The sequence below is a fragment of the Parasteatoda tepidariorum genome, chromosome 4 (assembly GCF_043381705.1).
Source record: "Parasteatoda tepidariorum isolate YZ-2023 chromosome 4, CAS_Ptep_4.0, whole genome shotgun sequence".
Taxonomy (NCBI): domain Eukaryota; kingdom Metazoa; phylum Arthropoda; class Arachnida; order Araneae; family Theridiidae; genus Parasteatoda; species Parasteatoda tepidariorum.
Genome location: NC_092207.1, coordinates 99,136,056 through 99,163,897, shown reverse-complemented (window position 1 = coordinate 99,163,897; position 27,842 = coordinate 99,136,056). Strand labels below are relative to the sequence as shown.

Below are 27,842 nucleotides of genomic sequence, written 5' to 3'. Positions count from 1 at the left end.
AATTTATTCAAATCATAAGCAAAGTTCTACTATTTTGTCAGCTAAATATATTGCTCTATTTCAGGTTATGCCAATAATGACTATTGCCATCTGGAACACCAAAATTATCTGAACAGTATGTTAATCTTTTATAGCCGTATGGTATGTACTTGTAGGTCGAATTTAGTCTCGCTTTTTATTATAAGGCCTGAGAGGCCCCCTAAATGCTACAAATAATTTCTTTTTTGTATTTTCTTTACGAATTGTATGAGTTAACAAAGACTGAACTAGATATAAGCTCAAATTTTTTAATACATCGTAATTTACTTACATTATAAATAATTTAAAAACATTTCAAATTTTGTTCAAAATAACGACCAAGGGATCCTTTGTCAGTTCTGTGCCTATGGCCCCCTCATTTCTAGATTAGGCCCTGCTTGCTTGTTTAGGACAGGTTTTAAGACAAGAAATTTAGATCATCTTGTTTTTTGCTTTTTTTGCGCATCCAGTTCCATGAGTTTGCTTATCAATCAGATCTTTTGAAAAAATATGGCCCATTTAATTTTTAATGTTATTAATTGAGAGATTTTAGGTAGAAGCTGATTTTTTTGATTTAGCATAAGTTTGATAAGTAGTCTTTTACAATTTTCCACATCATAACTGTGGTTTGTAATTCTTAACACAGATTGAAATTCTGCATGTAACTCATTTTGAGTGATTTATTTAAACAAAAAATTATGAAACAGATTTATTCTCAAATTCTGAAAATCTCTGCATGCCTAAACTGTTTTGGCATTGTAAATAAAATTTTAAAGTAACCCTGAAGATTCAGAATGATAACTGAAAATGTTCAAAGTTTGTAACTTGGCATTATTTGTCAATTTTTTTTCTGTTTAATTTTTTAGCCTATTATTTTATTTATTTCAAAACTTTTTATAGCCCTTACAGTTAAAAAATTGGGAAAAATATGTGTTATTTTGAAATTTATCAAAGAATTCAAAGTGTGCCTAAACTTTTATGATACAGTATATAATTATTTAACATTATATCATGTTTTATTATGTAAGTTCATTCAAAGCATTAGTGCAAGCCAGGCCCATAGCCAGAGGGACCGTCTAGACAAATCCCCCCCCCCCGAAATTCTGGGATTCAAACTTTTTAGTCTTTCTTAGAGCCTCTCAGTAAAAAAAATAAATAAATAAATAAAATAAACAAATAAATAAAAAATATAAAAAAAACTGTTAATCAAATTTTTAGAAAACAAAATTTTTCGGTCCCATACTATAGCAGAATACCACAAGATGAGCACCGCTAAGGCGGAGAATTTTGTAAACATTTTCGAAGGAAAAACTGAAAGTATTGAACTGCAAATAAATTCATGTGCCAAAAATAAAGCAGAAGAAAATAGAGAGAGACTTGTCCCAATTGTCGAAACCCCAATATTTTGTGGGAGGCAAGAATTGGCTTTAAGAGGCGCTAAAGACAGTGGACCCTTAAACTTAGATAATGATGAGCCCATAAATAATTATGGAAATTTCCGGGCATTACTGAGAACACCAATTTTTGACTCATCTGGATGCGGAATAGCTGGTGTAATTTTAAAATCATTAAGAAATTTAGGAATTAATGTTTCAAAAATTGTCAGACAAGGCTACGGACGGAGCATCTGCAATGCGAGGGGACTTTAACGGTGTTCAAGCAGCCATCAAAGAATTACACCCAACAGCTATATATGTACATTGCTCCTCACACTCTTTGAATTCAGCAATTAGTCACTCTTGTAGTATTCAAGCTATTAGAAACTGCGTTGGCACAGTTAAAACAATAACAAAATTCATCAAATCGTCTGCCAAAAGAACAAAAATTTCAGAAGACATCATCAAAACGAATTTGCCGAATGAAAAATTCAAAAAAATAATATCTTTTTGGGAAACAAGATGGATAGAAAACCATGATGCAATCATTAGATTTAAAGAACTTTATCCAGAAATAATTCAACTTCTCAAAGAAGTAAAGGCTTCGGGAAGCTGCAATACTTCCTCTAAAGCGGACAATCTTATTTCTACTATCACTAAAAGTGAGTTTTACATTACTTTACTTGTTTGTAGAGATATTTTTTCTGTGACTCTCCCACTGACACTCCAACAAATTCATCTAGATTTGAATGGAGATTTGATACATGTAAAATCAATGAATGTAAAATCAATGAACAACACAGTTCTAAACAAAAGAAAAAATGCCAAGTATGAATTTCAAAAGCTATATTCGGAACTCCTTAATACTTTCACAAGTTTGGATCTAGATGTAAAACTTCCTAGATTGGCATCCTATCAAAATCACCGTGGCAATATAAAAAATCAGAACACAGACCCAGAGCAGTACTTCCGTCAAAATATATACATTCCTTTTTTCGATTATTTCACTGCCCAACTGATTGAAAGATTTTCGAAGCACGAAGATACTCTTGCATCTCTCAATAAAGTGTTACCTAAGTATTGTGTGAACGTTGATATTAATTTATGCAATTTCCGAATCCACGCAGATTTCATTGACATCGAAAACCTCATGGGAGAAATGGAAGTATGGGCATCAAAGTGGAACCTGCGTGAACCCCTTAGTAGACCAGATACGGCACTTTCAGCAATGGAAGAATGTGACAGTATCTTTTCCCCAAACATTTATTGCTTGTTATCAATATTGGCTATGTTGCCAATCACCACAGCAACTGCGAAAGAACTTTTTCCTCTATTAAACGTGTAAAAACAGCAACAAGAAATGCTACTAAATAAGAAAGGCTAACAGGGCTAACTTTATTAAGCATATTTCGGGATATTCCGGTTTGTCCTAAAAAAGTAATCGAAAAATTTTCTTCAAATCCCCGTCGCATGTCTTTGTAAACTTTGTTNAACTGAAAATGTTCAAAGTTTGTAACTTGGCATTATTTGTTAATTTTTTTCTGTTTTAATTTTGCAGCCTATTATTTTTTTTTTATTTCAAATCTTTTTATAGCCCTTACAGTTAAAAAATTGGGAAAAATATGCGTTATTTTTAAATTTATCAAAGAATTCAAAGTGTGCTTAAACTTTTATGATACAGTATATAATTATTTAACATTATATCATGTTTTAATATGTAGGGTCATTCAAAGCATTAGTGCAAGTGATCACAAGAAACAAATAATTTAAAACCATATACTATGATCCCTTTATAGAATATTAATTTAGTTTTAATGATACAAAAAATAGTATATCAAGCAAGATTTTAGTTACTATTTATTAAAAAAATTACTAATAAAATACTAATAGAAATTATATTTAAATTATTATTTACTGCAAATAAACTATAAGTATACCATAAATATAATCAAAAAATTAAAAGCATTGGTGTTTGGAAGTTTTGGACAATTTTAAAAAGTGTGGAAATTTGTTTTAATAAATATAACAAAATATGATAAAAGAAAATTTTTTTTAAACAAAATTTCTAAAGATAAATTTTAACAAAAATTCTAAAGAGGTCTAAAAAACTGATTTTATACTAACGTTGTAAAGGTATACTTTCACAAGGAGCACCAGTCAATGTTGATAAACCCTCAATAGCTCTTCCCGATACAAGAGCTTCGTAGCAACCATGAAGTTTAGCAACAGCTTTTTCAATCAAAGGCACCCAAAGTTGTTTCCTTTTAGCCTAATGAAGATCAAAAGAAAGGACATTCTAATATTTTTCCATCCTCATCCTATGCAATTTTGAAGTTACATAATTTTTAAAAAAATACAATTAAATTTTTTAAATGAAATAGATTTACAGTAATAAACTAATTAATATAGTAATTTTGATTTATTTATTTTGAAAAATATTATATTAAGGCATAGTAGAAGATATAATAAATGCAATCCATCTTTTTCATACGTTAAGAAATATAACAAATGACATGAGTTATTGCATCTAAACATTTCAGACAAACAGAATAGTATAGTCTGTTTATGGAAAGAAGTCCTCTCGCCATTTGGCAGGAGCAGTGGCGGTGACCGTGGTTACGAGGTTTAACTAATTCAATATTTATGACAGGTTTTGATTTGAGTCACAAGAGAAAGAGAATCAGGGAGGAAAAGCTCCCCTCTTAGAAATGTGCTATTTCTTGTTTCCATAGCAGCAAATTGCTTTAGACTTTGGGACAAGGGGAGTTCTTTTTTATGGATACACTGAAAATAGCCATTACTACCCTAGTCATAAATAATATTATGTATACAACATTTATGTTCAGATACACAAACTACTATAGTGTGCTTGTAAACTCTTTGCATCATCATAATTTAAAATAAAGCAACATTTTCATTTATTCAATGAAATTCAACATTCACTCAATTCCGCATGAGAAATACTGTGTACATTTTGCAATAAAATAATAAAAATTTAGTGACACAAAAATTAATTTATAAGATATCACAAATATACAAAATTGTAGATTCATTCCAATTAATTAACGTTAAATTGATTTGCATTACCCCTTAGAAAAAAATTTCATTATATATAGATTTTTTTTTTTTTTTTTTTTTTTTAAACTTATGTAAGAACAAAGAAGTGGGTAGAACTTAGCTTCCTCTTGCTAACAAAGGTAACAGGGTTGAAAATTACCAAAATAAATAGATTAAAAGATATGTATAAAACATGCTCAGATAATATTATTAAAGTAATTATAAATTGTCCTTTAGCAAGAAAGCTACTGTTTTCCAGAATAATTTTATGTGATAATAGAGTCCTTAATAGGAGCCCAATTATAACGACCCAAACATAAAGCCATGTAATGTTATTTTAAATGTCCTTAAGAATACAGGCACTGAACCATGTATAAGGACTGAAATTTAGTCATTTGATTTAGAAGAAACGTCGAAGAAATTATTTAAACTATTATTTCCCATGATGTTACCCCACAATAAATGTAAAACACTTTCAATTCCCTTTGAATAAATGAAGAGTGACATAACCCTCTAAATTCTTATCCTAAGTTCAAGGTAAACTTTATTTTCAAAGGTAACAATAAATTTTCATGTTTGAAAATTTTAGCTTTTCGTAATATATCAGTCCCCTTGTGCGATTTATTTTCAAATTAAAACATGTGATATTTACCGTTAACTTGACGTATATTATCAAAAATGGCAACCCAGACTAGCATATTATTTTTAATGCATTTTTCCCTTTTGAAGCATAATTGTAAATGGTACTTTTATGTATAACATTAACATAGAAAAAAAGTTGCATTATCATAAACTTTACTGTTAACCAAATTCTTATTGAAGCAAACATTGCTTTATTGAAATTGGTCAAATATTTTTTTACCTATGAGTTGATAATTACGATAGGTTTGTTAACCCCTATTATAATGTGTGTTTTCGCCCGGAATACGCAGGTCGTTGTATCGAGTGTCGACTTTATTTTAACCGAAATGAAACTAAATCAAACAAAATAATAACAATTAGTATTAATTAGCAAACAAAAATTGACTTGCTTTGGAATAAAGGAGTTTTCCTCGAGAATTGCAAGGCAAAAGGTCATCCACTAATACTGTTGTCCAACAACCGTCCTTACACAAGCGGACTTGATAAGCTCCTTGTGGACATATTGTCCTTGTGACCATCACCTGTTCAACAAGCTCTGGTTTTTCTGCTAAAACTGCTAGAGCGCTTAACAGCCAACAGTTTCCTAAAATACCTAAACATTAAAAGTCATACAGATTAATTCTTTGCCAATTGATAATCTAGAAGCCATTTCATGAACATTTGATTTTAATATTCAATAAATAAAACTGTATGAGTTACTTAGTTGATTCTATTTAAAAAATAAATTCACACTTGGATTCGGAACTGAAAATCCCTGTGCCGTTTAAAATAAGAAGCCCAAACTAAAGATCTGAATTAGTTTGCATAGTGGTTAACTTCTCTCATGAAATTTGCTAAGATAAATGCTGTATCTCAATATTACATACCTGAAAAATCAAATCTCATATGAAATAGATTTTAATATGTATATTTCGCTACTATTTTATTTTTCTTCCTTGTGCATGCTACTTTAGAAAATTTAGCGTATGGATAGTATAAAAGAAGAAGAAATAAAAAAATAATAATAAAAAAAAGACCTTGAATAACTTTTGATTTAATATATAATCGGATCTTTACCCTCTAGAACTCAATCTTAACAGTTCAAGGGAGAGATCTCAAATATGCTAATTAATCAGGGCAGACAATATTTTAAGTAACGAAATAAGACATAAAAATGCACTTTCTCTCACTAAAGATACCATTTCCCCCCGGATTCCTGATGCCAGAAATATAGGGGGTAGTCACAATCTGGGACACATGATACCAATAGTTTGGTCAGGAGAACAGTCCAAGGTTTGAACCCCTTAACGTTAATTTTATTTTTTTGAGCATTTCGCCATGTCTAGAGAACACTTAAAAGTGAATTGAAAATTTTTTTGCACCCAATTATACAAAATTCGTTTATCAGCGATAATTCTATGGAAAAAAAACTATTCGTAAATATTATTATTATTTTAATTCTTTTAATAATAGCCGATAAAAAATTTTGAAATGTAAAGTATAAAAGTTTTTTCATCATTTTAAAGAGTTTAATTTTACAATGCAAAATAAAAAATCTGAGCGAAATCTGTCAAATAGTTCCTGATAAATTATATTTTAAACTTTTATACGACAAAAAAACGGATATACGACTTTTTTAACATTTTGATTTCTCAGGAACTATTAGACCGATTTCGTCCAAATTTTGTATTTAAAATTGTCTTCTTTAAAATGATGTAAAAATGTGTATACCTTACAATTCAAAACTATTTCGGTTATTATTATATAAAGTAATAAAAAATAATACATATTTACTAAAAGTTAGATTTTGAATGGAATTATCTTTGGATAAATGAATTTTATAATTGTGTTTCAATTCGCTTAAAAAATTCCCGAGATATGAAGAAATACGCAAAAAGTAAAATTAACATTACATTAAAGAGTCCAAACTTTGGACCTCTCTCCTGTCCATACTATTGGTACCATATTACTCAGACTACCCCTATATTTTGGATCTCCAAATACGTCGAAAAAAAGGTATGTTTATTCACAAAAAGTGCGTTTTTGTGTCTGATTGCTTAACTTAAAATATCGTCTGCACTAATTAATTATCATATTTCAAGTCACCCTATCGAGTCCTAAAACGTGAATCATTAGATCACAATTATTCAGGATGGGACGTTTATATTTTTTGTACTGTTCAAACTAGTTTGCTTACTCTGAGTAGCTTGCTTGTATAAAGTGATGTGAACCTTCTTCTTCACTGGATCTCAATCCAACCAGAAACATTTTCAAGTTTAATTTTCCATTTTAATTCTTTCCCGACAGTCAATATGTTTAATAAAATCGAATTAAAATGAAATTTACAAGTTTGAAATTTCAAATCGTAGTGGTTCAAATCAAAAAAATGATTCCTTGCATATGAATAAAAAAAACATCGACAAAATTGAAAGACACAATCGAATAGTATACAACACAAATATCAGTCTCCTTGATGAGGTAGAAAAAAAAGAATATCATCAAAAGAATCGAAGAAGCAGAAGAAAATTTCCTTGAATTTATAAAAACATATAATCTTTTCTTTTTTCAAATGAAAGCAGAATATTGGGAAGTATTTCTGTCCAAAAGACGAAGGGAAAAAATGCAATTTTTTATTAATCATTCGGGATAAGTAAAAACCTAAAATTTTAAGATTTAGTAGCTTCAAAACTAATTCAAAAATTTAAGTTTAAAAAAAAATTATATTAACTGCTTAATTTCTCCAAAAATAACCTTTTCTAATTTGTTTTTATTTCAATAAACTTTCTATCAGCACAAATTTCACCACATTTTCAAGACATTAAACAAAGCTTTATAGAAAACATCACCAGTATAATTATTCATCTAAATGTTTCTTTTCCTTTCCAAGAAAAGAGAAAGTTGAAAAAGTTAAAATATTTTTAATAAAAAAAAAACTTAAAAATATAGATAAGCTCAAAAATCAATTTAAAAAAAAGTTGATCTCACAAGGGTTAAAATTAATATGCAAGGAATATAATGAAATACCTTGTGAAATATCTGAAGGCATAGGCGTGCGAAAGACTGCCCATTTTATTTGTTCTTCGTATGGATCACATGTTATTTCTGTAGGCCTTAACCACTGGTCAACCGATTCTTCACGAGGTTCTTCTGCATTGTAGTAAAGAGATTTTGGCAGGGGTGGAAAAGAATCATCAATAAATAATTCATGGTTCTGAAACAAAACATACAACATGTTTCAAAGATAAGTTCTGTTTGAATCATCTTGAAGTATGATCTCATAAGTATACAGAGTTGACGCACATTTACAGTAACAAGTAGAGATTTAAATAATCAAAACCTCTGATTAAAAATAACCATAATGCATGATTACCAGTAATTATAATCTAATGATTGCAAGTAATCTCAAATACAATTATAATATTCGATTGCAGAAAGATTATATGTAATAATTCGACGTGATCTTGATTATACATTGTAACCAGGATTGTAAGCAACTGGTTTCTTGTAATCGTGACTAATTATGCTCATGATTAGTTTAATACAAGATTTTGACCAGTAATTATGATTACCAGAAATAGTTTCTTTTATTGCAATTAATTATGATAAGTTTTAATCCTCCTTAATCACGATTACAAATTACCGCTTGCTTGTAATTGATTGCGTTTTTGCACAATTCAGATATCATACTTGCACTCGGGTTCATATCAAAGAGTTTTTCTGAGGAATAAAAATGGGATTAAAAAACGATTGAAGCTTGCTTGTATTGTTATCCAGCGCATAGGTCTAGTTTAAATTTCAGTAGTTTAGTTAATCACGAAGTTACCAAAACTATGATTGTTGATCGATCATTTTGACGATAAAGTTCCTTTGTAGCTGTCAAGTAGCGTCTGAAACTTGTACGATTGACGATAAATTATGTTTGTAGATGTTACAATTGAAACTTGCGTAGTCATTAAGCGCAGGGTCTCAGAAAAGTGATTGAAATTTCGATCGCAAGGTCGATCCTCAAAGACATGAAAACGACTTACGAGTTCTTTCTTTCCTACAGTGATCATTAACGAATAATTTTTGTTTGTCGCGGCCTATACATAGCTCACCAAACAACAAAGTATTTATAAATGCCCTGATCTAGTTTCAATTTTAAATATATATTTTTTAATAATTTCATGCAGCGATAAAAGAAGGATGACATTTAGAAGAAAGAATAATATTTACCTGTTTACAAAAAGTAATGATTTCATGCCACTGCAGTCTAGCAAAATTCTCTTCGACATTCCTCAGATCTTCAGTAAGCTCACTTTCACCCTGACCAGAAGCAGTATTAGGTCGTGCAGAATCGGGTCTTAAAGATATTATGCTCCGCGAAGTTTGACATATATCACACATTGCTTTGTCGGTTGCATTTAAATAAGTACAAGAAGAACACTCCCAACTATCACTCTGATGGTTTGAGTGCCGCCTCAACGTCCTGTTTGAGAGTTGGAATTGTTGAGAGTCATCGTATTTCGATGAACTACAGACTCTGCATTCGGTGAGAGATCGAGGATTACGAAGTGTGCAACTAGGACAAACCCAACTCTCGTTAGGCTTCAGTGTCCTAAATTGTCTACTGCTAGTACTGTTAAGTTTTGAACCACCACACGCGCAGCAGAACCTTTCATTGGAGGAATTTATTAAAGTACACTTTACACACGTCCATTGATCTAACATGGGAACACCGAGGAGCCGACTTAAATGGCGTCCCGAATCGATGCGTGAATACACTTCGTCATTGTAATCACTTTGCTCAACGATTCTGTTCGAATTTCTGGCTGTATCACAGTTTTGGCAGGTTGTTGCCCACACAGGATTGGATGAGAATGAACAACTGTTACATACCCAAGACTCTTCTGCTTCCGACATTCTGGTTAAATCTTCTCCACACAGAACGTCAGTTTTAGGGGAAGACAAGTCAACGTTGTGACCATTCACTAAAGGAGTCTTTTTCGCGGGCACCACTGGACATGATGCACTACTTGGGACTTCCGAAAACGATTTACTTCGTCTGGATAATGAAGGACTTCCGTTTTGGTTATCTGAAGAATTATTCAGTGAATTTTTCAGCTCAGACAGGTAACCTAAACTAAAGGCATTGCGAGGCAAAGTTGTGGGAATGTTTGGTTTTTTAGGAGTTTCGCAAATTTCACACCTGTTTAAGCTAGGAGAATTTTCATAGGTACAACGTTTACAAGCCCAAGGTACTTCGTTTTCTGCGTCTGGGTCAATAAGCATAACATCATCGGCAGAATGCGAATTAACGGGGTTATCTTTATTCACTGAAGATGAGCCATCTGAGTTATGACGACTCAGTTTTGCCTTGTTCCGTTTTTGAGCAGCGCGTTGCCGCTTAGGTGACCGGTTATGAGCATAATCAGTTCTTTTAATAGGCACGGACTGCGAATTTAAGAAATCAGTTAAATCATTGCCGTTAACATAACTAACATTATTATGCTTAGCAGTTTCACAAATAATACACTGGTTGGTGGAAGGTATGTTAAGAAATTGACAGTTTTCGCAAGTCCACTTGCCATCAAGTTTTGGAAGATGTCTCGGAGAAACGTAGTTGCTGGCAACAAAGGGGTCGCAGACGTTATTGTCCAATAGACTATGGAGTTGGCTAAGCTTTGATAATGCTTTATGAGGAGAGATTCCGTAAGCTCCAAAATTGCTCAAGTCTTCGAAAGTATCGCGAGCGCCATTTCTTAAACCACTTTGCTTTCTGGTCAGATTGCAAAGAATACAGTTTTCAGTAGTTGTTGGATTGTAATTATGACAATGATGACAAAACCAACGAAATGCAGGACTGGCTTGTTGTACTGATGTACCGTGACTAGAGGGAATGTCTACTCCCGAATCGGGAGTAGGTGTAGAAGGTAGATCATAATCTAAATTATTAAATAAATCTGGAATTTCGCCTTTTCTGTAAGCACAAACGACACATTCAGAACAAGTTTCGAGATTCAGAAAAGAACAATGAGTACATTTCCACTTCTGAGTCTTTTTTCTTATACACTTTACAAAAGTTTTCTCAAGGAAATTGATTTTATCTTTCTTCCTTTCATCAGTAGAAGAGAGTTTACTGTTACTATCACCACTACCCTCTTCCTTGATGGATTCGGCGAGATTTACAAATAGTTGAGAAAGAGCTATTCCAGGTGCCTGGTTAATATCGAGCAACGGCATACCATGCCAACTAACGCTCCGGTTTTTGACGCGTGCGCCAACATCGCTTTCACTTGCATTAGACAGAGATTTTTTGAGGGCCTTCTCTTTCTTGATTCGCAACTGTGCTTTTGGGGATATTCTGGGGAAGAAAAAAAATTATTTTCAACTACTATAAAGTATAGTATAAACTATTACTGCTCTACAAAGTCATGAGGAGTCATTCAAATATTACAGGTAAGCACACATTTGGGAGATTTTATCACTCCTTCTCCAGTGTCAGAAATTTTTGTTTAAAAATCGTCAATTTCTTCCCAATTTTTATGCACGGTTTTTTTTTTAAAGTAATTTTTCTTGCAAATCCAAATGTTTTTGCAGTCCACAAGATCTTTTTTACACCATCAGTGATATTAGTGCCTAATGCTCTCACTCCCCTCTAAGTTGGATGCTTAAGTAATATTTGAAGACCCCGAATGAATGTGTTATAATAATCTAAGTGAAATGATTGAATTCCCCAAAAATTTGAAATAATGAATCCTGCGGTTAAGACTGTATGTCTGAACCATGCATATAATTAGTGAACGGTCTATAAGATCAAACAATTAAATTTTGAGATTTACAATAGCATTATTAATTAATACAACGAGATCTTCAATCAAAAAATCAAAATCTTTTTAATCCTAAAATCAATTTTGCTTTAAAACTGGTAATTGTGTATACGTAGAAAATGAATGGGATTTTCTGAGCATACACAAAAATCAGGAATAGCAAGACTAAAAGCTAAAAAATCAGGATAAATGAGGACAAAATATTTTAGTATTAGGGAAATTAGATATATCAGGATAACTACGGACCCTCTGCTAATAATATCAAAACGATGCACAAATTTTACGCAAGCGCACTAAAAAATTACTTTAAAAAGAAGAGATAATTGATTTGAAGGTAAATAGATATTTAATTTTTTAGTGTGAAAACTGTCGATTTTTATTCACAAAAGCTAATTTATTACAGAGGTTTAAAAAGATATAGGTGAGAGTGGGTTTTGGCGAAATTAGTTCGGACAAACTCTGAATTGCACTTTACTAGTAAAGGAGAGAATTTATCCTGTGCAGATAAGTTTGTTTTGATATGTTAACTCTCTAAAGTTATCTTGTTTTTAAGCTATCCTTATTAATAGGTCATCACTAAGGCCCGGATTTTGATCACATTTGCATTTTTTTGCATTTTTGGACATTTTTTGTCCTTTAGAGCAGTTTTTGAGATTTATAGGGCATTTTCTTTAAATTTTGGGGCGTATTTTGCATTTTAAAGCATTTTTTAAATTTTTTGTTAATTTTTTCTAATTTTTGCTATTTTTTATAATTTTTTATTATTACACTGGCTTCCAAACAATGAAGAAAATTTCTAGGATATTAACAGGTGAAGCAACATCTTTTCAAATTGAAGAAGAATTGTCAGTAAGTGTGACCGTCCTTTTCAAGTACGCACCAATAACATCAGTAGACGTTGAAAGAAGCTTCTCCTGGTATAAAAATTTGCTTTCAGACAAGAGACGCTCGTTTACATTTCAAAATATTAAAAAAAAATTTAATAATCCACTGTAATTCTGATATTTAGTAATATTATGAGATGGAAGTTGTTATATTCATTTAAGTTTCTATACAAAATGAAAATGTTTTGGAGTCAATATATTTTCCTTTTTTTTGTTATTTTTGGATATAAAACATATTTGTCAAACTTTAATGAACGTAGAACAAGTATTGCATTGCTTTATATTTTTTGAAACGACTCATAATAATTTTAAAGAGTAAAACATTGTTTTAGTTCAATATTTTTACTTCTATTTAAGTCATGTCATAAGGCATTTTTAGCGCAATTTTCGCATTTTAACGGCATTTTTTGCATTTTTAAGGGCATTTTTTGCAGTTTGTAAGGGCATTTTTTGCACTTTTTAAGGGCATTAATTGAGATTTTTTAGGTCATCAAAATCCGGGCTCTAGTCATCACAGTTATAAAAATTATTTTAGTCCAGTTTATTATACGTTTACTAAAGATCCATACCCTAGTAAACGATAAGGAGTTCGACCAATAAGTAGCATTATTCTATTTCGTTTTGACAACCTTTGCTCCCGGAGTAATACTGATTCCCCCCCCTCCCTGATGTGCGTCTATGCTGGACCCACGAAAGCTAAAGTGCAGCGGAGGAAGAAGATAATTACATCCAAGGCAACATATATTTTACGAGCCCCAGCACAAAGTTTATTGCGGGGTCCATCCACAAAGAGCAAAAAGCGTTACTTTCATATTTTTTCGAGAGTTTTTGAAGACCCTTTATACAAAATTGTAGTTTTCATGGAGATAAAAAAGAAATTTTCTGCCATTTTCTTCTTAAAAAATCATTAATAAACACTATATTTTTTGTAAAGAATATTAGTTTGGCCCTCCTCCCTGAGAAAGGCCTTGACTAAATTATATGCATCATTTTCTTAAATTGTGATATAAAATAAAAATCTTGGCTCTTTTTTACTGAAATTCTAGTATTTCTAAATTTCCCATAAGGTTGACACCCGGGAGGTTCGGCTTTTCCTAAAAAAAAAATCATTTATAAGAAAAAGTAGTACATCAATGACTTTTCAAGAATGATATACTGTATACAACTAAACAATAGTTAAATCAGACAGTTTCTAGTTTAGCTCGAACAAGCTCCCTAATCTTAGCTACTCGGTTTTACTGCACCAGACTAAATGCTTCGATAGAAATCCCTAGATTCAGTAACAATCGTGTGACTAAATCCAAAACTAGAGATGGCATCCATGTGCTTAAATATAATTTTTTTTTAAAACATGTAATAAAATTATTCATTAAAATAAAGACAAAAAATTATTTTTACGAAGGAAAAAAAAAATTAAAATATTCTTTATGCAAGAAAATGGCAGATGAACGAAACACTTTCAAACAATGGTTTGTAAATCCAAAACTATATGATGAAAGAACACTATTTTGTTTTAGGTACCATAACCATTTACAAATCCGAAGAAAAATTCTAAGGTCTATATTGTGTAGGTTTTTACTACCAATCTTACAATGTACAGAACATTTCTACATATTAGCATTTCTAGCAACTAATATTAAAAACTTGTCTATCAAATTTTGTACAAAATACAATTGATTACTGTGAGATAAATTGAAAAGTTGGCTAGTATATGCAAAAGAAAAAAATCTTAAGAGCTAATAAAGAACATTAATAATTTCTTGAGATAAAGATTCAGTGATTGACGGATGTTCCTTCATTTTTTTATATCAATTTTTTAGACACTCTCGAAGTAAATATCATTCAAGCAGTAGATAAAGTCGTTAAAAAGACGAAGATGAAATTTCTATAAGCATGAAATGAATAATATACACACTTAAATAATTTTTTTTAAAAGAAAATTAAAATTCTACCTTGATAATTTCTTTGGTGAATGCAATAATTAAGTCTTTTAAACTTTCAACAGACGCACATAATGATGAAACACACTCTTAGTGGACATTTAAGAAAAGCAAGTTCAAGGAAAAAATACTATGCCAACAGGATGGCCTTCATTTCTTTTTCTCGAGTGAGACATGTCACGAAAAGCGTCTTTGTCCTGTATTTAATGTCAGCTGAAATTTATGACGAGATATGGAGTCATTTAAATTCAACTTTTGTGCCTTTCTTTAAAAACAAAAGTAAATTGAAGTAACATTTACACAACACGTATATCTTTTCCCAGAAGAGTAAAAAGGCGAATAACTTAACAATTACAAAAGTTATAACCTTAATAATTTAAAAATTATGAAAAGTAAAAAGATTAATGAGCTATTGGCACAGAAATGAGAATCATCTAAATACAGACGTATTCAATTGAATGAGATCAAAAAGTGATCTGATCTGACGATAAAAAAATAAAAAAAATAAATAAAAAAAACTACAGAAAAGGGGAGAAAATATTTCTGGGGTGATGGGCTTTTTACTTCTTGATGAAGGCAAACTTCATTAACCACGAGGTTTTCAATCTTAACTTTTACACTCGAGAGGTGCCTTATAATCACCAATGAAATATTTGTTACACTAAATGTGAACATTTCCATTGCTTAGCGACCCATTTATTCTTTGATCTCCAGGTATTGCACATGTATTTGAATAGATAGATGCGCTTACATACGCATTTTTTAACCGTCGGATTAATCTCGAATGCAAAGGCTTTTATTGTTGTGGCTATTGTAGTTCATTTACGTCGCACCAGAGCTGCACAATGGGCTATTGGCGACAGTCTGTGAAACATCCCAGAGGATGATTCGAAGACATGCCATCACAATTTTGATCTTCTGCAGAGGAGATGGCACCCCTCTTCGGTAGCCCGACGAGCTATGCGCGAAATCGAGCAATTTACGGTAGAACAGTTTAAGGTCTACCNCGTTAAATAAAACTAAGAAAATGTGTGAAGGAATGTGCCCCCTATAAAATATAATAACTTCCTACTGACAAACATTCATAGTTTTTAGAAAAAATGTAATTATAAACTTTAATTGTGTTTTTCTCAAAATGACAATTTTGCTGTTTTTTGTCTACGGAAAACAAGATAACTCAACTAATTATAATAAATTTGTCTTCAAACTTTCAGAGATTGTTTCTTGTATTGGTGGTTATGTAACAGACCTCCAGAATTCAGATAACTGTATTATTTTTTGTTTTATGAGATATTTTGCAGTAGATAATGTGAAGAAAATGTGAAAAAAAATGGAAAAATATGCTTAACACTCCATAAATTTTTTTAATTTCATGCTATTATTTAAGTTGAGGTTCATAACACTTCAGAGGGTTATACGAAACGGCTCAAAAAGTTTGATAGCTGCATGTACAATAGTTTTTTGTGTAGAGTGTTTTCCGTTAATGAGTTATTTTCATTAAAATTATCTAAAAAATACTCTTTAAACAAAAAATTTCCTGTNGACATGCCATCACAATTTTGATCTTCTGCAGAGGAGATGGCACCCCACTTCGGTAGCCCGACGAGCTATGCGCGAAATCGAGCAATTTACGGTAGAACAGTTTAACGAGTTCCGATACCGTAGACCCTCTGACCCTTCGTAGACAGATCAAAGCGGTCACCCACCCGCACACTGACCGCAGCCAGTGATGCTTGACTTTGGTGATCCGCTGAGAACCGTGTCTTAACGATCGATCAGTCCACTGCGGAACTAAATTAGGTTAATATGATGTAGAAAAGACCGAGAGCATCAAAATGAAAGGATAGCTCATAGGGAGGAAGACAGATAGCTCATTGGAAAAAAAAATATCCTTGCATTATTATTATAGAGAAGTAAGTACAAATAGTCAATTTATAAGGCAGATAATAATTTGAAGTATAAATTGTGTGTAAATATATATATTAAAATAAGAAAATTAAGGATTTAGAATTGGAACGATTCGATTAGTTGTACAGTTTAAAAACAAAAAATCCGGATGCGATTATCCTACACTTGACTAAAAAAAAAAGTCCTTGTTCGAGGAAACTTATTCAAACAATGCAAATATCTATGTCTGACAAAAGAATAAATATTTGAGGAAAATGTGGTGAAAAACACTAGCTATACAACTTTAAACGTTAAGACTGGTTGAGATTTTAATTATTACACGCAATACGTAGATTGTCGATACAATCTATTTGTTTTAGGTCATAGAAAATGTTAAGATTGCTTGTAATTTTGAGCACAATCTAGAAGACAAGGGAACCCCTGGATGAAGTATTGGGAGAAATTTGCCTTCGTGGAGGACTTTTTGGTGAACTAACCCGCATTTGCGTTAGAAGGAGAGGAAAACCAAGAAAATCTCCCACGGTTAGCCTGACGGTAAGGGGACGAACCCATTATCTCTATACCACTGAGGATATTTTACGTCAGCATTTTGGTCGGTGCGAGCTGGGGGCGGAATTACTATTGACCAGCCACTGCTGGGATTCGAACCCGGTTCATCTCATTGGGAGGAGAACGCTTTATCCCCTGATCCACCACGACTCATATATAATGACTAATTTACGAATCTACGTTATCCTAATTTCTAATACCATCCTAATAAGTATGAAGGAGCCGTGGTGGCTCAGGGGATAAAGCGTGCGCCTCCCAATGAGGTGACCCAGGTTCGAATCCCAGCGATGGCTGGTCGATACGAATTCCGTGCCCGGCTCGCACCAGACCCCAGTGCTGACGTAAAATATCCTTAGTGGTAGACAGATCATGGGCTTAAGTCCCCTTGCCGTTAGCCTAACCGTGGGAGATTTTCGTGGTTTTCCTCTCCATGTAACGCAAATGCGGACCAATATTTGATCTAGGAGTTCCTGGTCTTCAGAATTGGGTTCAAAATTACAAGACTACGGTGTTGAACATTAGTAGTCGTAAGCCCAAAATTGGGTCGGCTGTTCAACTACGGTTATAAAATTAAAAAATTTAAAAAAAAAGTCTGAAGGTATTGATCAAAACAATTCTTCCGCTTTTTTTCTCTATATTAAAAAAATTGTAAGCACCGCCGCTGTTTTGTGCTTGTAACTTAACAGTACATTTCGTTTTGCCAAGCAAAAACTTCAAGACTAAAAAACTGTGTAGAAAAATGTACAGGAAATACAATGGAATAAAAAATTTAACATCGGGTAATTATTAACAGTTGAGATTATTAACTTGTGGGAAAAATACTACAACTGCAGCAGGAATGCTGTTAAAATTTGGTATGCTGAAAGAGCCATATTTGTTTATTAAATTCAACACAGTTTTCTTCGAAATTCTAATTTGTTCGAAAATTATAGTACTCTTAAGTGTTTTTTTTTTTTTCCTTCTTNTTTTTTTTTTTTCCTTCTTTAAATATTGACTTTTTATCCACTGTTTTCGCTCGCAAGATCTTCATTTCTCTATTTTATAAGCTCAAAATTTCACTCAAAGGAATTAATTTTCAATCTTGAAGTTTAACAAGTTTTAATTATTTATGGAACATATTTCAATCTTTATTCCGCAATAACTCTTGTGCACTATATATAAAACCATTTTTCATTTTTTTTTTCATCCGATCTTTTTCAAGAAAAGTTAAACAATAATATCTTTGCTATCTCTTATAACGTAGCATTATTTGTAGTAGTATTATCTAAAAGCTGAACATTGCAATGTCGATTAAATAGTCATTTTATGTACCAGGAACATAAACTGAAAGGAATGCAAATATTCTTCAGCAAGAAAATAAGCTAAATTTGAAATCTTAAATTATATTTGATTTTCTAGTTGTCAAATAAAAGAGCTTTTTTTATAGTTTTTTTAACGAACAATATTTTAAAGAAGTTAAATTCAGAAGCTTTGTTCACAAATAATTCTTGAGAAAAAGAGACTATTTATTAAGATATTTTTTTATTCATTTTTTCAAAATTTGACTATTTTGAAAATTTTAAAAAATAATATGAATCTTAAAACACAATAATGAACAACATGAAAAAAAATTATTAAGATTAAGTACAGCAAAATTGTAGACATAAAATCAATCGAATCTCAATCGATCTCAAATCGAATTGAATANGATCTATATATATATATATATATATATTGTTACGAACACTACAGTGCAAAATATTTTAGTTGCAAAAAAATTGTAACAGTTTTAAAAATTCTACAAATAAAGCAATGAAACTTACAACTAACTTTTACAAAACGTAGAAATGGAAATACTAGTGTCTATAAATACTTTTTTAAATAAAGTAAAAATTAGAAATTCCTTACAGAATATTTTTGTAGTAAAAATACTTTATTTACGTCTCGCTAGAGATGCACAATGGTCTACAGGCGGAGGTTTGGGAAACAGCCTTAAGGATTATCCGAAGACAGGTCATCACAATTTTGATCTTCTGCAGAGTGGATAGCTCGCCGTTCTGGTAGCCCGACGACATATACGCGAAGTCGAGCACTTTAGGGTAGAATAGTTTAACGAAGATCGATACCGCGCACATTCTGTGCCTTTGCAGGCTGATCAACGTGGTCACCCACCTGCGCATCGGCCTCTGCCAATGATGCTTGACTACTGGGAACGATCAGTTCACTGTTTGATAATATTTCACTCTAAAAGTCCAATGTCTAAATGGGCGCTGGGCCCATGTCCGAGAGTTCGAACCCCGAGCCGACTTCGAACACTCTCCGTGTAGTAAATGGTGACTGATGCAAGTTAAATCTGTCAAGTCGCTAAGTCCTCCATGCTCCCATAACAAATCAATATCTCTGGGGGTACTAGATTGGAGATGGATCGTTCTCTGATTCAGGTTAAAATTATGATATGTGGATGAATAAATGGATGTATGAGTGGGTCCGCCCTATAACGTATGGGTGTGGCAGAAGTCGAATTCTTGGCCATAGATGGCGCCACTGGAAAACAAGAACAATCGCACCCTTCTGCCTAAACGCAAGGCATATGTCAACAACAATGTCTAAATGACTGTGCGCAGGTAACATGACACGTTCATTTAGTTTGTTGGGTTGGTTTATTGGATTTAAGGGCATTTGCAGGCTTGTGTGCTCAAATTAGGCTTATATACCTTTGTCAAATAGAAGGACAGATAGCACAATATAGAGAAGCACAGCACGAAGAATCATCTAGGGTAACAGCGAACCCGCTACCTCTACGCTTTGCACAGCGTTTAGCGGGCGTTACCCCTCGGCAAGGGTGGCCCGCATTCATAATTCTGCAAGCTTGGGATAGGGTTCCAGATAAAGAACAATGTATAAAAGACCGCAAATTGAAAAACATTACTTAAATAATGCAAAGCATACCTGGAGTTGAGAAAAATCGAACCCACTGCCTCTATTTGCTAGAGCGTTTGACAGGAAAATGCTGCCCCGTAGATACAGAGTCTTATGTAAAATAATACAACAACACCCTTTTATTTTATTTAATTATTTATTATCTGCATACACATCTACAAATTTGTGTGCATGATTATGAAGAAGTACTGACAAAGCTTTATGTTAAATTGGGAGACATAATCATTATCGAAAGATTGCAGACTCGGATACTGAAGGAAATCGAACTTTTCATCCTTAAAACTTTAGAGAATTTGGCAGAAGGACATTGCACCGTTGCTACAATGGCACTATTATATGTCTGAACTTATCGTCAACTGTGGTGTTACGTAGGCAAATTTACTATTAAAAAAAAATATGGCAAAAAACAGTTTCTCATTAGTTTTTAAGAACCCCGTAAAAAATCAGGGCTGAGGATTATAATGTAGATAAAATTGAGGTGATAAACGAGGTCCATGATAAATGGGAAAAGGGTGCCAAGTTTCAGGATCAGGTGTTGGGAGAAAACTGTTGAACAAGTACATTGAGCATCTCAGCAACTTTCCGTAAAGATCATAACAAATAAATTTTTTATATTATTTTTGCAGCTCTACTGCGAAGTAAATAAAAAAAAGTACTACTACTCCTCATATTAGTTTAATGTGACAATAACTATATGGGAGGGATATGATTGCGGAGTTTATATATTTCGATTTTTATGTAAGTTTTTTAGTTGGTCATTGTCAATCCATGATTCATTGTAAAATGAGTACTTACTAGCTATCACTGAGTGTCAAAACCATTGTACGCGATACAGCAGTGAGAAAAATGGCTGAAAGGAGTTACTCGTGACTTATCCATAGCTGATTAAAAAAAAGAACATTAGAAATGAAACATTAAAATTTATGAAAGATCCCTGAAGTTGCAAAGAGCGAGGCCTTGAGATTGAGAAATATCATGGATGTTTGACAAATATTTATTCAACTGTTCTTAAATCTATTTTTGCTCAATTAACCCCACTAAGAAAACATTTCCAAGAAATTGACTCAAGAGACAATAGAAAACGTTTGTCGGGAAAAGTTACATCCACAATCGGAGTGAAACTTATCCACCATGTGTTTGAATTTTTACTGAAAGAAAAAGCAATGAAAATGTATTCAAACACCATGTAACAATTCTTTTAATCCAGAAACAAGTAAATAAACTATTTTATACCTTAACTAAAAGAGAAGTATACAAAATTTTATCTAGAATTTCAAAACAACTGACCTTAAGTGACCTCACTTGACGGTATTTATTGTGTAGATATAAAATCGATGCAAATAAGGCTTAACAGTGCTGTAGTTTTTCAGTGACTTTCGGATACGATCTTGTGACACGACTTTCTGAGTTTATTTCGATATCCGTCCAATTGCTTATTTTTACCAAGCTCGAAACTTGCTTATTTTTTTTTTAATATTTGATAACCGGTGTTGAACAGCTGATTCAATTCTGAGTTTACAACTATCAATGTTCAACTCTGTGGCCTTGTAATTTTAAACCTAACCCAGAAGACAAGGGAACACCTGGATCAAGCATTCGGACAAACGATCCCTTGTGGAGGACTTTTTGATGGAATTAACCTGCATTTGTGTTACACAGAGAGGAAAACCACGGCAAGGGGCAGAATCCCCCACCCGATGGCAAGGGGATTCTGACCCATGATCCGTCTACCACTGATGATATTTTACATTAGCACTGTGGTTGGTGTGAGCCGATGGCATAATTCGTATCAAGAAGTCACCGATGAGATTCGAGTCTGAGTGACATCGTTGGGAGGCGAACGCTCTATCCTCCGAGCCACAGCAGCTTTTTAACGTTTGCTGAACACAACCACCAATAACGTAAAGAAGATTCACCCTTGAACTGGTTAGTTCTTTTATTTTAACTTCTGCACCAAGAAGAGCACGTTTAGACCTGACATATTTAATACCTTTTTTCACATAAGTATGAATAAAATTATATTTATGTATTCACATTTGACATTAAGATATTTTGGGCAGAAGCAACTTCTTCTTTTTTATTATATATCTAAATATTAAATTATTTGTATAGGTCACGAGCAGGGGAATACAATGAAATTGTCGTGCTGAAAATACAGAAGTTCAGCGGATTTTTTTCTTTGTGACTTAACTCACCCTATCGACAAAGAATATTTGTTTAGATATTCTTCGGGCCTCTTACAATGTCATCTTTACATCAGTTTAACCTCCTTCGACCCAAGCTTTAAATTCAATTTTTACTTGAAAACAGGGTTGGCAAAAATCATGACAGTTTTTAGTTCAATAAATCAATTTATCAATACAGCACATGGAAAATTATAATTTCACATAACTTTTACTTGCATTAAGTATTTTTTTTAATGTTTATTTTGAAAATCAAATAATAATTTATATACATTCTTCATAAATTATTTTTCCAGATAAAACTTCCAAAATCAATTACTAAAAAAAATTACTTCTAAACTAATATTCTTAAGTGTATATTTTTAAATGATATTAAAAAATATTATGAAAAAAAAAGTATGAAAAAGTTGTTCAATAAAATTTCTGCGTCGAATGGTTAATTATGTGTTGGCTGAACTGGTCTGGTGATCAATAGTTATTTAATATAATATTACTGTGTTGATAGAAATTCATTAATCAATATATAATTTTGATATGCTGATAATGTTACTCTGATATATGATGATGAACTTTAATAAAAATTTTAATAATTCGACTAAATTCTTGGATCATTGGCTTCGGCGATCTTTTCAACTCTATGTAAATATTTATTAATTATTTCTGACAACATGGAACTTCTTGAAAAGTGTTTTGGATTTTATGGCTTTTTTGAAAGAATTTCATGCAATTTGTTTAAAGATTACCGACTTTAAATAAATAAATTATTTATTTTAAAATTATATTTTATTATTTTGAATCATATTCTATAATAAACACAAATATTTAAATTATAAACATTTGGCTAATTAGCTCTTTTGGAGAAAGTTGCAACGAAAGTCAGGTACAGATAGGTTAATTATTGTGGTATTGATACCTCATATGAATATTTCCTTATAACGTAAAAATACCTTATTACATATAACCTTGGCAAATTAACATTTTAATATACTATTATTTAAATAATAAACAATTCTTTAAATAATAAACAATTCTTTAAAATAATTAAACCCAATATTGTGTAAGAAATATTTAAAATAAAATAGCTTAGTTGACACACAAACTAAATTGCATTAAATAGGTAGTAATTAAATCACAACCATTATTCCTAATTAAAAATTATTAATTTAACAAAGATACACCAGATTAAATTAACGTAATGATATTGATTGCCAAATATTTAACATATGTATATTAATTTACCAAGGTTATATGCAATAATGTATTTTAGTATTGTAAACAAATATTCATATGTGGTATCAATACCAAAATTATAAAAAATAAATAAAATAAAATAAAAAAAAGATAAATGGAAAAGATTTAACGAGAGAAAATCACCAACGTAAGCAATTTTGTTGTTATCGAATTATTGTAATAACGATGATAATTCATTTATTTACAATTTAAAATTAATTTTTAAAAAAAATGTATGTAGGGTTTTGGAAAAAGTGAAATCTTACCAGCTGCCGACGAACCGACGAATTGAAATTAAACAATGATAAAAAGAAGATCCCAATTTTAAGAATGAAAAGATATAAATGTACAGCTTGTCTATTTGTACTGAATATACGTCATGTGACTATGGTAACGAGCCAATATCATCAAAACTATTGACCTGTGACTGAGCGACTCAAGTTCACGGCCTGTTTCTGAAAGCTTCCGTGTCGCTCTGCCTTCTGTCTTAGCTGTTTTTTTAGGAAAAGCAGCTTTTAAATTTGTAGAGCGTGTTTCGTATTCATTAAGAGAATAACTAAAATGATATACATCGAAATTAAGACATTTTATGTTTTTTAATCAGTACATGACTTTTTAAAAAAAAAATAATAATTCAACTTCAGTTTTAAGAAATTGTTTAAAAAACCTGCGTAGTAAAAATGTTATTGTGAAATAAATATTTGACCTATTAAAAGATATAGTTTATAAAACGAGTTGCAAAATCAAATTTTTATTCACATTGTATCGTGATCTCACTATAATTACTCACAAAACAGTTGTAAAATTTAAAAAAGAAAAAAAAAATTAAAGCTTTTACGCAAACATGAATAGTCCACAAGTAAGTTAGTAGTAAGTAAAATAAATAGTTCACAACTAGTAAAGTACAGTGCAAAAAAAAAAATTCATGATACATTTTTTTTTAACTTAGTGATTGGATTTGCACGCATTAGAACTCAATCTTAATGGTTTGAAGTGGTGACATCAAATATGCTAATTAGTTCAGACGACATTTAAACTTACAAATTCAGACACAAATAGGGATAAAACAAACAATGGATAAACATACCTTTTTGTTGTTGTTGATAGATTTGGATTTCTGACCCTCAAATATAAAAAGGCGGAGTGGGGGGTAGCCGAAACATGGGAAATAGGGTCCAAACAGTTTGATCAGGAGAGCGGTTCAAAGTTTGTACCCCCTTAATCTCAATTTTACTTTAAGAGATTTTCGCCATATCTCGAGAATTATTTAAGGAAATCGAAACATTTTTGCACACAATTAGAAAATTCGTTTAATTAAAGATAATTCAAAGCAAAAAATAATTTTAAATAATCTTTTTAATATTTTATTTTATAATGCTCAAAAATTTTTTAAATTGTAAGGTATACAATTTTTTTACTTAATTTTAAAGAAGGAACAAAATAACACAAAATTTGATCCAAATGGATCAAATAGTTTGCGAGAAATAAAATTTTAAACATAAGGACGTTTTACAAAGGGATAAAATAGAAATTATTTGACAGATTTTATACTTTGTAAATTTAAAATTATAAAATATTAAATAAACAATTATTAAAAACTATTTTTACATGGAAATTATCTTTGAATAAAAGAATATTATAATTTTGTGCAAACATTTTTCAATTCGCTTAAAAAGTACTGGAGATATGGAGAAATAAGCAAAAAATAAAATTAACATTAGAGGAGTCCAAACTTTCAACCGCTGTCTGGACAAAACTACTGGGACCAGATTACGGTTACCACCTAATTCCAGGGTCAGAAATCCAAATCAGTCGAATATCCGAAAAGTTTTGTTAATACAGAGAAAATAAGTTTTTGAGTCTGATTTCGTAAATGAAAATGTCGTAAATGAAAAAGTTATTCTGGGTTATATTCCTTTTTTTTTATTCATCTTTGGATAATTTAGTACATAATAAGGATAATTTAAAAAAAAATATTATTATTTTTCTCACTAGTTTTACTGAAGTTTTTCCTTTACAATTGTTTTTTTAAATGTATAATCTACGTTAACTTTTTTTTCAAAAAGAGAGTCATTTTCAAAACATACTAAGGGGTTTGGTGTTTGGCTCGGTTCCTCTACTAAACTATACGATTGCTTCACAATCAGTTTTGTTTCTTGGCCGATAAGTAAATTGTTATATAAAAGTTACAAAAATATATTAAATGAAAAAATCCAGACGTTGTTTATTGTATTATTTTATAATACTGGATGAGATCTTTTGGGATAAAATTTAGAACCGAATTATTTTGCTCAGTTATCAATACAAATTTCCACAATTTTTTTTTTTTAAATTCTTATTCAAAGAGTTTAGTTGGCAACAGTACGAAAAGTAATTTTTAATAGTGATTTAGAATTTTAAATAGCCCATTACTTCAATTGCATTCGTTAACTGAACACATTAGTAACTATAAGTAAAGTAAACATGACAAAGAATTCAATATTTTGAAGTATTAATAATTGTAAGGCGGTTACCAAATGTCTTAATCACACGTAACATATCATGTAAGCACCATATAATAAACAAACAATAGTTTGACTCATAAAACTTTTATATTGAATAGGGGCCGGGAATAGCCTGGCTGGTAGGACGGAGGGCCCATGTCCGAGAAGTCGTGCTTTCGATCCCCGCTGGCCGAAGACTCCCCGAGTACAAAATGGAGAAACGTGCACGCTAAATCTGCCGAGAACTTCTTGTCCAGTGAAAACTGAATTAATTTAGAACAAAAAACATTTTTAAAATTTAAGTTATTAATGGCAGAATAAATCTTTATTCTTTATTTACAAGTAGATACTCAAACTACATATTTGATAAATTAAAAATTACTTGTAATGAAATAAATGTTCATAAAATTGGATCGGTATAATTGAAAATGCATTTACTGATAATAAAACAGCAAATTACTTTACATACTACAATGAGCACATTAAAATATGAAAAGGATATGAAATGAATAATGAAAAATTTCCAAGTTTCATTCTATCTATATTTAAACTCTTGAACAAAAAAAAAATTCGCGTTTGAATTTAATAATTTACTCCTTAATTCTATGAATAAAACATTTATTATCAATGAAATTCGAGGTTTATTAGCACAACCTTAAGTATAAGACATTAGATAACGCAGTGCTGCATATAATATTTTTAGATATTATTTATACTTGATTTTAATTTTTCTTAACATTTTCCACAGCAGCTCTTAGGGACTGCCCTCTACACACTTACAAATCGTCTATTGAAACTTTTAAAATGAATTAATATCTAAGACATAAAAGCTGAAAATTGACAATGTCATTTTAAAAATTACACTCGCGATATAAAGGAATATTAACTAAAATAAAATTAGATATATTTGGAAACATAATTTATTATCCGTATGGGGCCAAAAAATAGTATTTATATATCCAAGATTTAGCAAATGCATGGAAATACCTAATATAACTATTAAACAATCCTGAATTTTTGGCGGCCCTAAATTTTAGTAGCCCTGGACGCTGTGGGGGTCAGCCAAAAAAAATATGTATGTATATATATATAACTCGAAATGGAAATAAAATTTGTTTATTTTTTAAGATAACCAATGAAAAATATCTGACAAATTATCGATAATTAGAAATTTCATAGAAATTAAAAATGTTAAAATATAACAGTTAAATAGCTCCTTACAATTTTACTGAAGCTATTAGTATAAAAGGAAAGTCCTTAGTAGATATCTTATCAAGATTAGATATTCGATATGATAAGGAAAGGAAGGAATAAACAATAAAAAATAGATTTAAAAAAAACACACACATTTTTTTTCTCTTAAAATTCTGTTTATAATACAGCAAAAGTATGACTACTATCATCCTTAGATGAAGAAATTAAAAGAGGTAACGCTTCAGTAGTGGCCAAAAAAGTGGACACTTTTTGAAAGTCACATGTTTTTCAACTTTGTGTGCTTGTAGAATATATTAATTTTCACTTAAATATAAACGTTTATACGAGGGTTGCTATTTATATTTCTGGCCTAATAATGAAAAAAGAAATATGTAGGATCGAAATTGGTTTTATTGTTTTTCAAAATGGTCTCCATGATGATCAATGCACTTTTGCATGTGTTTGAACCAATTTTCAAAGCACTTTTTCCACTCCGATTGAGGTAACTCCAAAACATGCGTTTTGAATGCATCAACCGCTTCTTCGGGGGTCGAAAATCGTTGTCCACGTAATTTATTTTTGATGTGTGGGAATAAGAAGAAGTCATTGGGTGCCAAATCAGGGCTGTACGGCGGATGACCCATCAGTTCGATCTTTCGCTCCGTCAGAAA

At 31.4% G+C, this 27,842-nt stretch overlaps 1 protein-coding gene across 7 annotated transcripts in view; it reads right to left on the bottom strand.

The window, feature by feature from the left end:
* Positions 1-27,842, bottom strand: part of LOC107441187 (calpain-D) — a 54,117-nt gene that overhangs the window by 15,651 nt on the left and 10,624 nt on the right. For 2 of the 7 annotated variants that reach the window (XM_016054348.4, XM_071180247.1), the window contains exons 2-5: positions 9,288-11,415; positions 8,097-8,283; positions 5,483-5,685; positions 3,519-3,663 (exon numbers count right to left, since the gene is read on the bottom strand). In XM_016054348.4, coding sequence (XP_015909834.1) covers positions 3,519-3,663; positions 5,483-5,685; positions 8,097-8,283; positions 9,288-11,415 — 2,663 coding nt within the window. Of the gene's footprint in view, positions 1-3,518; positions 3,664-5,482; positions 5,686-8,096; positions 8,284-9,287; positions 11,416-14,717; positions 14,873-18,964; positions 19,328-23,760; positions 23,947-27,842 lie in introns of those variants that run through there. The other 5 variants (XM_043041934.2, XM_071180246.1, XM_043041933.2 and 2 more) reach the window with 5 other exon arrangements.